The sequence below is a fragment of the Simochromis diagramma genome, unplaced genomic scaffold (assembly GCF_900408965.1).
Source record: "Simochromis diagramma unplaced genomic scaffold, fSimDia1.1 OVJJ01000321.1, whole genome shotgun sequence".
Classification (NCBI taxonomy): Eukaryota; Metazoa; Chordata; class Actinopteri; order Cichliformes; family Cichlidae; genus Simochromis; species Simochromis diagramma.
The window spans coordinates 12,403,756-12,418,297 of NW_024386772.1; the positions used below are offsets into that span (position 1 = coordinate 12,403,756).

Here is a 14,542-nt window from a genome sequence, read left to right on the forward strand (position 1 = left end):
AAGGACATCTGCCTTCAGTAAGAAGACAGAGGTAAGAGATGACCTCAGGTCATGTATTCTAGATTGTATTATCAAAACAGATTGGGGTAGGACTCAATAAGCATTTGCTTCCTCCTACTCCTTTTCCAACAGTAGAGGTTTTTGTTTTTTCCATGCAAATAGTTTTTCTCTCACTGATTTCATGTTTATTTTGATTTTTTATATGCCTTAAAGCTTGATGCTTACATGTTTGAAATAAAGATTTGGTTGACTGATGATGTTTCCAAGAATCCCCTGGGCTACAAACCCATATCCAAGCAATTCCAGGCCACTGAAGGTATAATCCAATGAATCACTGGATGTTCACTAACAAGGTAGGGGCCAAGATTCATGTGTTGAATTTTGTTAGGTGATTAACTACAAGAATTTAAAGGCTGTAACTGCAAATAAATGTGTTTCCACTGGTCAATAAGACAGTGTAAATAAATCTGAAGATTCGTTTTTTGTAAATATGTCAAATAAAATACAAAAGTTATTTAAAAAAACGAAACCTCATGTGATTCTTATATTAATAAGAATTCATTTGATTTGTCAAAAGAAAGAAAGAAAGAAAGAAAGAAAGAAAGAAAGAAAGAAAGAAAGAAAGAAAGAAAGAAAGAATAATTTGGGACATAATTGCAGGTAAGGGGCATTTGTAATGTGTGTTTTTGACCACTAAGTGGAGCAACAGATCCCAGAATCAAAATAATTGATTTAAAGTGCTGCAGTGCCATCATGTGGTGACCTGCTTCCTTTCAACAATCTGTCTTGGTGCCAGTCATCTTTATGGAAATACATGTATCATTTACAGCATACAGCATGCTTATGTAAGTGATTACATTGTTGTGAGAGTTAAGCCAAATATTTGCATGAACTGAAGTTTTATTTTACATACGTAGGAGAGGGTCGTGTTACTCAGCGGCGACTGGTTTCTGTGGTAACAGGAAGAACAGGTGGAACATAGACTCTTCTTTGGGGAGGAACCTTCTCCAAAGCAACTCATACCACCTGTGCGTCTTAAATTTTCAAGTGAAAAGTGATGATGACACGCAGAGTCCCCAGTTGCAGTTCTGTAAGTTGATCATTTCGTTGGCTTGATTCCACTTTCCCCCTTGTTAAAAAGAGTTCCGAGGTGGGTCAACAGTTTTAACTGTTACAAGAGACTCTGCATCTGCTTCCTTTTCTGGTTGGATTAAATGTGCTTATGATAATTCTGGGATTGTAGGATGGTGGATAAACTTAGCATGCTTTAGAATGAAGTAGAATGAATATTTGCACAATTTAATTATTTCAGGTAGGACGTGCAGTTAAATAGCAGCAGCTATGAGGGGGATCTGTGGGAGATTATGTTGGCCCTCGTGCTACAAGTAAATAGGTTGAGCCTCAGCTGTTGTTATGAACTAAAGACCTGGGTGACTGGACAGCTGCAAGGGCCAAGAAAGCAAAAGTTCTTACTGCGCAGAGCAGTTGTCCTCTGTTGGGCTGCTGAACGTTATGATAGCACACAAAGAAAGTGAGAGGAGAAAGCTTTTGACCCCCTGTGATCACAGTCACATATAGATCTGCACATATCAATAGGAAATAGACAACAAAAGAATAAAAACAGCGTTTGGGATCAAAATAAAGCATGTCTCCTAATAATAAAAATGGTTATATAGCGCATTAAATCTTGCACAAATGCCACTTTGCTGAAATAAGATTTGTAATAGTAAGCTAAACGTATTAACTTTGGAGATTTGATTAAACCAGCATGTGATATGCATGCATCTTCCCTTCCTGTCAGACGCAGTTTGATGATATTATACGACTGCGGTTTATGTTTTTTTACTGAGATGGACCGTAGAAAACAAATTACGGGGAAATCCCCTCAATGTTCCAGCCAGGATGCGGCTTGTTTGCTGTCAGGTGCCCTGGAGAGATTTCAGAGCAAAACTGGGAACAGGGAGGGGAGATGGGTAGAGCAATAGAAAGTTTGGCATGAAAAGCCAGTGATACCTTAGTGATGATGATGCCAGTGCACCTTGTGATGAAAGATCATGAGTGATATTTGGAAAGTCCCTGCAGGGCAAAAAGTTTACACAGCAAAGACTATCTATCTTTACCTTGGGGGGGAAATAAGCATCACATTTTAATCATCTTTTGCTTATCTTCACTTTGTTTTTGCTTTTTTCGTTGTTGATTTTTTATGTTTTGATGGGACTGTTCCCTGGGCAGAGAGGGTGACTGAGCTTCAGGCAGAGGGAGTCTAGAATTATGGGCATCTGAAAGCTTTTCTGGACTGGGTTCAAGAAGTGCTGACGAAGCAAGACTAAACATCGCAAACCACAGTTGAAAGATCTGCACATGTGCTCGCACCCCCTTCTCCACTCCTGCCACCCCAGGATTAGTCCTGGAAGAGCAGCTACATTTACATGTGTGCAAACACACTCACTTGCTCACTCATGCGCATGCATATGCGCCCTATAATTGGAAAGAAAGAAGCAAAGCTTAGGGAGAGGGGTGTCAAGTGTGATGGGAAAATGAAAGAAAATGCAGATTCTTTACTGACCACAACTACTGCTGCAGCATAAATAAAGTAAGCAAAACCCATTTGCAGTGGGATCAAGTATGTGGGCCCAAGAACAAAGTGTACATTAGTCTTTATTTTGATAAGTAACAAAACCGTGAAGCGCAATATTTTTATTGAAAAAGATTGCTGTGGTGAGATTAAAATCTTAAATGGGTTTATGAAGGTACTTAACCAAGAAAGAAAGAAAGAAAGAAAACAATGACTTTACTTCTTGGCGCTAGTTTAGAGAAATTTTAATAAGCAGATGCATTTATTTACACTCTACCTAGACTTTAATTGCCCAAAAGGATCAGCCTGCCTGGCATATTTACCTACAGCTGTTCTCAATGCTGGCTGTTATCAAGCACAGCTACATTATTATTATTATTATTATTATTATTATTATTATTATTATATTTTCCGATTTCTTATGCTTTCCAAACAATACAGATAATCTGAGAGCCTATATTATTCTTTTTTTAAAAATACATTATTACATTAAATTTTCTGCTTACTCGAGTGATTTCATCCATTATTGCGAGGATTTCTAACCTCCAGTAACCTTCCCTGCAGCAATGAGAGCACCTCTTCTCAGGGATATCACACAGCAAAACAGGGAAAGGTCTGTTTTAACAAAAACTGACCCTCCCAAACTACAGATCATTTTTCACAGTTGATCAAATAATCCCTGCACATCATCCTACCCCACTTCCAGCACTCCCAGACTGTGAAATGCTCGCTACCTGTGTGTTTCCTTGAAGCAGGGCAATGCTTGAGTCTTAACTTACATGAAGGGTGATGATAATAATATATGCTAGCTCAGTATAAAGAGACTTGAGTCAAATTAGCAGGAGGATAATCAATATCTGTCCAAAATTACAGCACAGTTGCTTTCTAACCAAACCAAATGACTGAAAACAGTGGACACATGAGCTAATGTCATACTGTATGGCTGAAATATAGTTTTAGCGACACACACCATACATGTTTCCATTAGAATGTTTTAGTCTTCCAGCTCATTCCACCTTCCAAAAACCATAAAACATTTAGGCAGCAAGTGGGGCAATGTACCACCGAGTCCCCAGTCTATATAAGGGGTCAAAGTTCAAGCTCATTAGCTGCTACAGTTAATAGTCCCTCCTGCTGGCTAAAAGCACCCTCCTCGGCTCAGTCTTCTTTTTTTTGTCTTTCTCATGTGTTTGTCTCAGGCTATTAAAATTTGACACAGGCATTACTTCGTAGCCATGTGACATCATGGCTCTGTCATTAAGACAAATGGCAAGTTTCATTTCTTTTCTCTCTCCTAATGAAGAGTGATGTAGCTCAGTGGGTTGTGACATGTGACCACGAGTGGGGTGTAGGATGACAATGGAGTGTTGTGGAGAAAAGCAAGACCTTTCCCTTTAACTTTTGGCCGGAGAACTGAGAAGATACTGATGAAGGAGACTTTTATCTTTGGTCATGGGGGAATTTTAGCCCGCAGCTTCATCAGAAGTGAAATTTAAATCATTTTATTGAATCTTTTGGTGTGTCTTTTTTTTATAAACACACAAAAAATGCCACTTAATTGCTGTTCAACCAGGCAGACATTTGATCCTTTTTGAAAACCAGCCGGCCTATTATACAGGCTGCTGCTTCTGACTCTGGATTTACCAACTGAATGCTAACCTTATGCTTATTCCCAGCATTCCTGTAAAGTCAACAAGGCGCCGTCAAACGTCATTGTTGTTTCTCTATGAAATATGGTGATTGTAATAGTCGCTGAGCTCTGACTGTTGTCGTTGCCGAGTTTCAACGTGGGAGAAAAAGAAGACCAAAGCAAACATTCAGGAATACAGGAGTAAAGAACAGAGGGCTGGAAACCACAGAGTGTAGTCTCATCCCTGTCTTGCGTTACTGGCTGTTTGTGGTCAAGGTTTGCCTTTCCAGATCCAAATTCCACCTTTAAACATTTACATACAGTGAGTCATTTCTTCCTCCTTTTACGACTAACGCTGAAAAGCACCAAGTTTGGAGTGTCACACTGGTGATGAGCTAGCAAGATCGTAAAGCGTGTGTGTCTTCTGCCCTATAATATCTCTTCCTCAAACAGCAAACAGGCTGATCTCATTTTCATTCATGCAAATCACCCTCTGCCTCTGCTGCTCCAAATATAACGCATTTGCATTGAGCAGCATTTGGCTGCTGCAGTTAAATCAGACTGCTGGTCTCCAGCACAGGAGCGTCATCAGATGTGACGCGGTTAGAGCACCTTAAAGTCACAGTTCAGGGTCTTTGCATCCCTTTTTGTCTGTGAGAGCAAGCATCGGTCAGGGACCCAGTGTCGCCAGAGGCGCCAGAGCATTGCGCAGCGGGTGACCTCTGCAACCACGGAGGTTTGCTGCTTTCACCATAGCTCAACCATAATGAACTCTGCAAACCACTAAAAGGTTAAGGCACTCGCTCACGATACATGCTCAGTCTGAGTTTCTCCAGCCTTGCTGAGGCTACAGTAACAGGAAAAGGGGTATCAAGCCACAGAAAGTATTGCTTTAAGCTGTAGTTGTGTTTGTTGCAGTACCGTTGTGTTTGTGTGTTGACCAAATGCAGATGATCAAGTTCTCCGGTTTGGTGTCAACCAAACCTAAACTTTGATAATTTTCTGTTGCATAACAGGAAACCCCATAGTGGGGAGGTAAGAAGGTTCATGATTCATATTAGAGAGGATCTTTTTGATGCTACCCACTCTTGCAAGTAGATAATAATCTCAATAATTTATATCAGGTTTTATGCTTATTCTTTGCAGGTGTGTGAATGGAAAAAAACAAAATAGCAAACAGAGAAAAGGAAAGGTTGAATGAATCCTGGAAGGTTTTGTCGTTGAATGCATGTCTCACTATGCATTCAACGTGAGAAACCTCTTTGGAGACGGTTGCTGTTACAGTGTGTAGTTCACTTGGAAGCCGAGGTAGGGAGTGCTGTTCACTGTGTGAGGACTGCGATAAGGTGAGAGAGAGCGGTGTACATACCCTTTTCAGCCACTCGCTTTTTAGGTCCTCACACAACACACCTCTGGCCTCATATTGTTTTATTCTTTGACAATAGATTCAGTTACATAATGAACCCCATCCATATCAAAGGCTGAACCAAGGGTAGACTGGCGTGGCTCCAAGCCCACTCAGAACAGGCCCAAACCACATGGGAGAACAAACTCTTCCCTATTTTTTCCTCTCCCTCCCCGCCTACCCTGCTCTTTGTCATACCACAAGCGCTATCAAGTGTGAGAGGACAGACATGTGTTGCTGATCATATGCATAATATATAAATATTGCAATGGTCACCTAATATGTTGCGGTGTACTTTCCATTTCACTATAGGCCCATAAACCAGAAAAAGTGTGGCAACCAAGACATGATTTTAAAATGCATTCCTCATGGCACTGCAGTACAGCCATGTGAAAGCTGCAGGCTTATGGGGAATATTAGTGCTAGCTGGGTAAATGGGTTTTGATGGGCTCTGCTGGTTGTGTGTGAATCGCCATGTTTTGCTGGGCGTCAAGATTTGGTGCTCCCACAGAGAGCACTCACACACAGCTCTGCCAACACTAAGCAACATTTAAAACTCTGGTCCTGCTGTCCCTGCTGCACCTTCTGCCAAGCAGCTCTGCAAATAACAAGAGAAACGTTTTTTTTTTCCTTCTTCTTTCTACCTGAGAGTTTCCGTCCTTCTGTCCGCTTCCTCTGAATTCTTTTCCCCCTCTCTCTTTTCGTAGACCGCCGACTTCTTCTTTCCTTTTCACTCTCTACTCTTGTTTTGTCTCTACCTCAACCACCTCTCCAAATCAATAGCGTTAAAATTTTATGGCAAATGTTCCTCCCACACCCGACATTCCGGGGTCTTGCTGGTGGCTCAGTCTCTCTCCCTCTCTCCCTCTCCTCCGTGTCACTGGTAACAGAAGAGTGTAACTTGTGTGGGTGTTGGGGGCTGTGGGACTGGGCAACAATGCAAATTGGGAGGGGGGGAGGCGGGGGATAATTCATCATCCTTAATTATATCAGCCAGAAAATAAATTCCCTAGTTGGCATGATAATTTTGTATTAACCATTGATTACAATTAAGTTCCTGTGTATGTCACTTTAAATGACAGAAAGCTCTAAATGATGTTTATAATAACATTTTTATGGTAGCTTATATAAAAGGGCCATAATACAATAAATCAATACATCTACAAAATAATCCACATGCAGAAGCAGAAAATTTGCCATAAGTTAAACTTTAATTTTGCATATTTTAGAAATGTTTTGTCAACCATTAAAAGTTGTTTCATTGAGACAGTAAACTCACTCACAGCATGGGACTCAGGATGCAGGAAGGGAAAAAGGTTTAGATGAGATAACTTCAAGTAAAGATGGAGAAAGTACATGATGATGGAATGATTCCACAGTTCAACAAAAGCAGAAAGCTGTGACAATGAAAACACAGCCTCAGTTACTAATCAACAAGTCTTAAAGCTGTGGAAACAAGATGAGCAGCTATGCTGCCACCCCATTCACAATTGCGATGTGCCAAGAAAAGTGAAAAGGAGAGAACAAATGAAAAAAGAAAGTGAAAGACTGTGGACAACTGTTCAGGGAACAGAACATGACCAGATGTCAAACTGTTGCTGTATTTTTTCACATTTCTTTATTTCTTAAAAAAAGGAGAATGTTCCACCTGTGGTAAAAGATATCACTAAGAGAATTTCAGAGGGCTGATAAAGCCCAATTTTAATAATATCTTTTTCATTATTTTGAATAATATCTAACCTTTTTTATGCTTTTATCAGAATTAGAAATTGTTGTTTTTTCCAAATGTGAAATTCATAACAGGAGAAAGTTTCATTAATCAGAAAAGTAGTAAAAGTAACCTGACATTCTCTGACTCTCCTGGTGCAGTAATCCCTCCCATCTGGCGCTCCAGGCAGGTTGAAACAGACACAGAATTATTTGCAAATACTTTTAGACCCAGGTCTGATTATCTTTTCAGTAAACAACCGTAATCAGACACTCCATTGAGACATTTTTACTTCAGAATGTGTTTTTTTCTTTTAATGCCCTACTAAAGAATAGATTAAAAAATTTGCGATTAAAAAGTTTTCAAAGAGCTTAATTTACTGATCCTTCCTAATTTACCAAGAAACATTCCAGTACCTAAACTGCAACTTCATAAACATTTAAAAAAAAATGTTTTTGAATTTCAAACTTCTGTTCTTTTATTTCTGTACTTATTCTGTTCTCTGTTGAGTAGTTGCAGCATCAAAAAAACAAAGGTTGAAGTAAGCATTGCCGGCCAATCTTAGGTGACCTTGGTGGAGCCAGCATCAATTTAGTGCCATTTAGAAAACCTTAGTGTTGGCACTGTACCTTCTTCAATTCCTTTCTGCGCTGGCACATCTGTGAGGAATTGGGGAAGTTAATGTTGGTTCTGTCTGCCACTCTGTTTTACTTGGCCTGGCGATCCCAACAAACACAGGACACACCAATAATAAAATAGATTCCTCTATTTAGTGAGAAAAACAGGGAGACAAGACCGAATAAGCCACGGGGAATCGTTTACTTGGGTGGAGCTGCTAAAGTTTAGTTGAAATTGTTTGTTTTGGAAGCAGCGTGAGTTACTGAAGTAAACAAGAGAGCCGAGAGCTTTTCTTTAAAAACATGTCATATGCCATCTTGACTTAAACTGGTTTATGCAAATACGCAGCTGATGTAAAATTCACAGTAAAATAAACTCAAGCAGCGTGGCTCTGTCCTCAAGTCTTAGAGATAATACCTGATTTTATGACAATGATAAATAAATTGTTGTGAAAGCAAAATATAATAAAGGGGTTAAAAATACATAACTTAATCTGCCCTATAACTCAATTCATTTTTATCATTTTGTGTAGGAAGTATATTTGCTTGGTGTGCAAGGCAAGAGAAAATGCCATCAGTGATGAGGTATGAGATAAATGCATGATTAAGATTTGGAGAACTTAAAAGAAACTCAGTACATCAATTGGAATGAGGCTAGGCAGATTCGGCGGCGGGCAATAACCGTGCTTTATGTCCACTCCATTTCCCTTGCAAATCAGCCTCACATTCTTAGGGTTTTCACAGTTCCCAGCTCCCCTTTTTCCCTCCCCCAAAACATGCCCTGAGTCAGCCAGGCTCATTAGGCAGGATGAGACTATTACCAGGCGAGTTATCCCAGTCTGAACAATGGGATGTGGTCAGGTGGTAGAAGCACCAGTTTCACTCGTTTCATCTTGCTTTCCCCTCATGTCCCCTGGGTCCGAGACCACGACTTCGACTTTGGCAAATAACGCTCTTCCTCCATCAACAATTAAGTTGACAGCTGGAATGCAGCACAGACTCAACACTGCAAAATGAATGTGCATTATATTTTATTTTCATTTCCAGTTCCTGCATGAATGCGCATGTGGACTGACAGGGTTTGTGTCAGTGTGCGCACGAGGATATCTGCATGCTGTTGAGCTATTTTTGTGCATTAAGTAGGTTGGACACATACCTATGAACTGCTTTTACTGAAAGCTCTGATTGCGACACAAAACTGTTCCACGCGATTTCCTTTTTTGGTTTGTTTATTAATTCGGTATATTGTGCTAATGTAGCTCGCAGTAAAGTTCCCCGCTGCACTTCACTTTTTCAGTTATTTACAGTAGGGCTTTTCAAGAGGCCCAATCAGAAACTGTGGACAAGTTCCAGGGAAACAGGACCCAAGCACCCTGAAGAGCCTTTTTGCCTCACTTTTATTCACTCCTGTTCTTTCTCAAGAGTTCCTCCTGAAAGTATTTGGCAAACACTTGTGAAAAAAAAAAAGAGTTTCAGGGAAGAAAAACAACAAGTCGTTCTTGAGCCACCCACACCCCATCTGCTGTGGTATTATCTTCTTTTATTATCTACAGATTATGTGCGCTGATATTATTTCTGCAGTTTGGTCTGCTGGTCATTGTGGTTGTTGTTCTTGTTGTTTTTTGTTTGTGGAGCACTGTGATATGAGACAGCGACGGGGAGAGGAGGGGTCCTCCACCATGTGCATCTAATCGTCCATTCAGGACCCTCTTAATGGCTTGTCAGTTCCCCTTGCCCTTCCATTTTCTGTCCAATTAATTCCTTTCTAGCTGTCCGGATAAAGGGACACAATGGGGCCCCTCCACAGCATAATGAATCATTAAAATTCAGCAGCGCGGCCCTGGCACTTGGCTTCTCCCTGGGCTGGTTAGGGACGGCTGCTTGGCATGCATGCCAGGGCCAACTTAAGCATTCTACCCACTGGACCAGCGTAGATAGGATCTCTCACCATTCCTCTCATTTATGGTTTAATGGGTAAAAAATCATAAATATATATTTGTGAAGATAGCTAGTCTGATATATATGACTATAGGCACATATGAAATGCTGGAAAAATCTCCGGTGCAGTCCAAAGGTTCTGAAAGTGGCCGCAGTAATTATAATAAGATGCTTTTTATGGTTTTTGTTTTTACATATAACATTACACGCTACATTTAAATTTCAGAATAAAGGCTCATGAATTCTTAAAGCAAAATATTATTTTTGTTATTTATGTAAACACAATTCAGCGCATGATCGGAGCACAATCCAATTAGATTTACTGTGAAGGGATCACAGGGAAAATAATGACTCTATAAAAGTCTCACTACAGCTATAGCAAACAGTACAGATGTTAGACAAGGAGTCTAACAGCTGGTGTTCGGCGAAAAGGCAAACCCAACAACACAGCGTGCTTCTGTTCAGTTAATTCTTTTTTTTTTTTCTTTTTTCAGTTTTGTTTTTTGTTAAGAACAAAAACATCGGAAACCATATGTGAATCCAAAAAGGAAGGACGAATACAAGTATCAACAAAAAGTTTTTTATTAAAAAAAAAAAAAGTCAGCGCATGAGTTAGCTGTGCATGTGCGAGTGAAACTCTAGTTAATAGAACAACAATTCTTTTCACAGCCTCTCTCAAAAACTGATACACCATAAAGATACAAAACACAGTTCTGCGGACAAAAGCATGATTCTCTGTACGTTTCACATACAGCATGTCACACAACATTACAAACCAAGGCTGTAAGGAATGATATCAAATTAAGGACATAGCCAGAAGCAAGGTAACTGTTGGAGTCTCTGGTGTTGATTACCGATTGTGTGCTGCCCGGAGTTTGTTAATAATTCCTTGTCATATAAAAATACTGACAATAAGCATTAGAAGGCACAAAAATGTTTTATGCGACTGCAGCAGTGAGTTGGCACTTAATGGTTGATGATAAACTGGCAAATACTCGCACACTTAATTTCACTTTTAAACCCTAAATTCTCTTATTTGAGAAAAAGTTAAAAGATGAATTTCGGTTTAAAAAAAACAAACGAACAAAAAAAACGTATAGTTTGTGTCACGGGTTATATATGCAACTTTTTCCCAAGGAAATGACTCGCGCATGCACGTGCATGTTTGACACCACATTATCTCCCTGACACACCAACGCGGATGCATGTACGTAGACGAAGTCTTGTGTTGACCATCGACATATACACGAGATCCAGCTGACATGTCACTCAGAGTGTGCGGTGTTATTTTACCCCATTTCCTTTAACCCTAGATCATGACTAATCGCAATTTGCCAAGCATAGATTTCAGACACCTGTTCTGTCCTGTGCGAGTCTGTTGGTCCCGTCTGTTTGTGTGCAACTTGGAATGGAGATGTTTCTGGAAAAATTGGTCTTTAACTGAATAATATCAAACACGGCACTTGTACCACCTTATTTACCTAGTTTTCATTGAAAGCCAAACAGTACTCTAAATAACCAAACCCACATTATATGTGTTCATCTACTTAAGAACAAAACCAAATAATGCATGAACATAAATAGATATAAGACTTTTATGCCAAAATGACACTAGATTCATAGGAGCCAGTTATTTAAGACTGATCCACTGATGCAAACAGTGTGCGGCGACATGGCTCTGGCCGTTAAGTGTTACTGAAAATGCACATTATAGGTCATGTGTACATTGACAGAGTTTGGCCAAACCATTTCAGTCCTGCACGATTCAGCGTCAGGCCTTTTCTTTACCTCAAGTGTGCACACACATGCAATCTTTAACTGGAAAGAAGGGTGTACAGGATGTAGGCGTAGGCGATATGTCCTCATGGAGGAGTCTGGCTCACCAACAACACAATTTCTCTTTGTGTAAAAAGTCTGTACAAGTGTGTTTTCGTCGCAACAATAGAACTCTGTATAAAATCAGCAGGCACTTTTTTCTCTTGTCTGTCTCAGGTTCAAATGGTCACATTTAGCCTACTAGCCCCTACGCACACTACTCCGTCTCCTCCTTACTTCCTTCGTTAGTAGTGCATCGATCTGAATGAGTCTCCAGTGCGAACGGGCTGTTTCTGTACTCTTAAGGTCGAGACAGTGTGGTGTAGACCGGCTGGTCCCAGCTGGATGCGTTGGGGCTGTGAGGAGGAGCCATGGACAGACTGTTGAGGATTGGGCTGCTATAGGGCCGCCTGGATGAATGGAAGTAGGGATACTGATAAAGGCTAGAGGGATAGCTAGAGTAAGGGTTGTAATAGTTGGAGCTCTGAAGGTCAGTATAGTCACACTGGGAGCTGGAGAAAGAGGAAGCGGCCGAGGCAGCTGATGTGGCTGATGTGACACAAGCCTGGCTACTGTACGAGCCGTAATCAGAGTGTGAGGGCGAGCCGTGAGAGTGCTCGTTGTAGTGGCTGGGGCTCAGTTGCTCTGTTTTAATATGGAGACGGTGCTGGCCCACCTCACCGGTGGAGGGAGAGGAGGAGGACATGGAGCTCTTTCGGCTCCACGTTGACCCGTTGCTGCTTGTATGGCTGTATGAGGAAGTGTAAGCGCTGCCAGGCAGTGGAGCCTGGCTGTGGCTGTGGCTGTGGTCTGAGGAGCCTGAGGCGTGGCCATTGAGCGGGAGGTACTGGTCAAACTCGTGAACGTCAAAGGTCTCCATATTGCTGATGACATCAGTGCTGAGCTCAGAGATGTCTACATTGCTGAAGTCAATGTTTTGCCTGCTGCTATCAACAAGTCGACGGCCTTCATGTTTCAAATCCTGCTTCACCCCATGGTGGAGGTCTGTTTTAGGAGTAGTGGGTGGTGTAGGTGGACCATGGGGCTGCCCTGAAAAAAAAAGATGTAAATCAGAAATGAAGGTTTGCCACTTCAAACACAAAATTATCTCAAGAATTAAACAAATTAGCCGCAAAGTACATACCTGCATGGTCAGGATGGTGGTGTCCGTCACTCATTCCTCCCAGTCCTCCCATCCCTGGTTCAGCTTTGTACATGTGATGAGCCAGTTCTGCTCCAGAATCTGAGTCGCTCTGGCCTGGTTTCACATTCTTCCGTCTTCGAGGCTGGTACTTGTAGTCTGGATGATCTTTCTTGTGCTGAACTCGAAGCCTCTCTGCTTCATCTACGAATGGCCTCTTTTCACTCTCTGAAAGCAAGCTAAGGTAGAAAAATAAATAAATAAAATCGAGAAAATTATTGAGCTGAAGTAAACAAAGACACAGTTGTTAAATTTAAAGTTACTTTAGCGCTTTTGTTTCCTAGAAAAACGTCGAGAAAAACACGCATTAAAAGATGTTTTCTGTCTTGGTTTGTTCAAAAAATCTTTTTATTTCCAAATCATTTCACCAAATACAACAAAAGAAAGCGTTACAATATTAGAATCATGTCCGTGTTCAAAACTCCAGCCACAGCGTCTCGGTGACCTGAGTGTCCTTTTGTTTTTTTTATGTTACTTTACACTTACATAAAATATTCTTGAATTTCTCTACACCCCAATCTACATACATAAATATATATAATTTTATTTGAAATATATATTTTTTCTTACCGCCAAAGTTTCCCCAGGGTCTTGCTCAGTTCTGCGTTGTGCAGGTGTGGATACTGATCCGCGAGCTTTCTGCGGGCCGCTTGCGCCCAGACCATGAACGCATTCATGGGTCTCTTGACGTGAGGTTTACTCTTCAGGGATCCGTTCCCTCTCACGGGCATTGGTACCAAGGACCAGTCGTACCCCTTTAGGACCTGAGAGACGGCATCTCGTATACACGCAGGGAACCTTTCATCATCTTCGGAGTCCAGTTTCTTGCCCAAACCGGCGAGCAGGGATCCTTGACCATCGGAGCCTGTCGGCGAGGACGGAGCATCGGAGTCGGACTCGTCCTGGGACATGGAACTGTTTGTACCCGATGGACTGCATGGCTGGTCACCGACACACTTGTCATGCTCCTCCGTCATTTTTAACATTATTTGTTCAGTCCTTTGGAAATGAAAATTCAGATGTTGCCACTGAAGTTCAAGCCTTCACCAAATTGGCCAGTGCGCTTTTGCGCGCGTTGCGCCAAAGTAAATTCCTTTAACAGTTTCAGTCAGTGCGAGCCTGTTGTTTTTCCCCCGCTTTCCTGTTTGTTTGCCTTGTTGTCCCGGGCTGTCGTGGAGGGGGGTGCTGTCGTGAAACTTGTGGTTCTCACTGTGAACTGAAGTGCTGCATGTTAGAGCAACTTGAGTTGGAGTTTTAAAAACGTCACTCCACCTTCGGACTCTGGTTGGCTGGAACAAATCGCTACTTTCTCCTCATTGGTTCAGGATCTATGTGGGCTTCATTATGATAATGACTTTTTAATCGGTGGCACAATTCTGTTTTTGTTAATTTATTCACGAGGTGTGACAAGCAGATATTTCACAAATTGCGCATTTCTACAATTATTTCTGAACTCAATATGAAAAGCATCTTCATTGTGTTAATGTCAAAATAACCTGACACATTATTGATTGTATACTTTATGATACAGAGTTATATTTTTTTTATTATGTACTGAGATAACATAACAATAAATAATATTTATATTTCTATCATATTTATTCAGATCGATCATCAAAAGGTGTTGCATGCACAGAGTAAAAAGAGAACTTT

The 14,542-nt window shown here is 41.0% G+C and overlaps 1 protein-coding gene across 1 annotated transcript; it reads right to left on the reverse strand.

The window, feature by feature from the left end:
- Window positions 1-10,437: 10,437 nt before the first annotated feature.
- LOC120745009 (transcription factor Sox-8) lies at window positions 10,438-14,122 on the reverse strand. Its single transcript, XM_040049611.1, has 3 exons — window positions 13,460-14,122; window positions 12,833-13,068; window positions 10,438-12,738 (listed from the first exon to the last, which is right to left on the reverse strand). The coding sequence occupies exons 1-3, from the start codon at window positions 13,873-13,875 to the stop codon at window positions 11,990-11,992; spliced, it is 1,401 nt and encodes a 466-aa protein (XP_039905545.1). The 5' UTR covers window positions 13,876-14,122; the 3' UTR covers window positions 10,438-11,989.
- Between the last annotated feature and the right edge of the window lie 420 nt (window positions 14,123-14,542).

What these genes read in the sequence shown, in the direction of transcription:
- LOC120745009 (XM_040049611.1), bottom strand. Translation starts at nt 13,875, where the DNA reads ATGTTAAAAATGACGGAGGAGCATGACAAGTGTGTCGGTGACCAGCCA. An exon ending in ACCCTGGGGAAACTTTGGCG is followed by an intron (nt 13,069 to 13,459) that starts GTAAGAAAAAAT and finishes TTTCTACCTTAG; the next exon opens with CTTGCTTTCAGAGAGTGAAA. An exon ending in CCACCATCCTGACCATGCAG is followed by an intron (nt 12,739 to 12,832) that starts GTATGTACTTTG and finishes TTTTTTTTTCAG; the next exon opens with GGCAGCCCCATGGTCCACCT.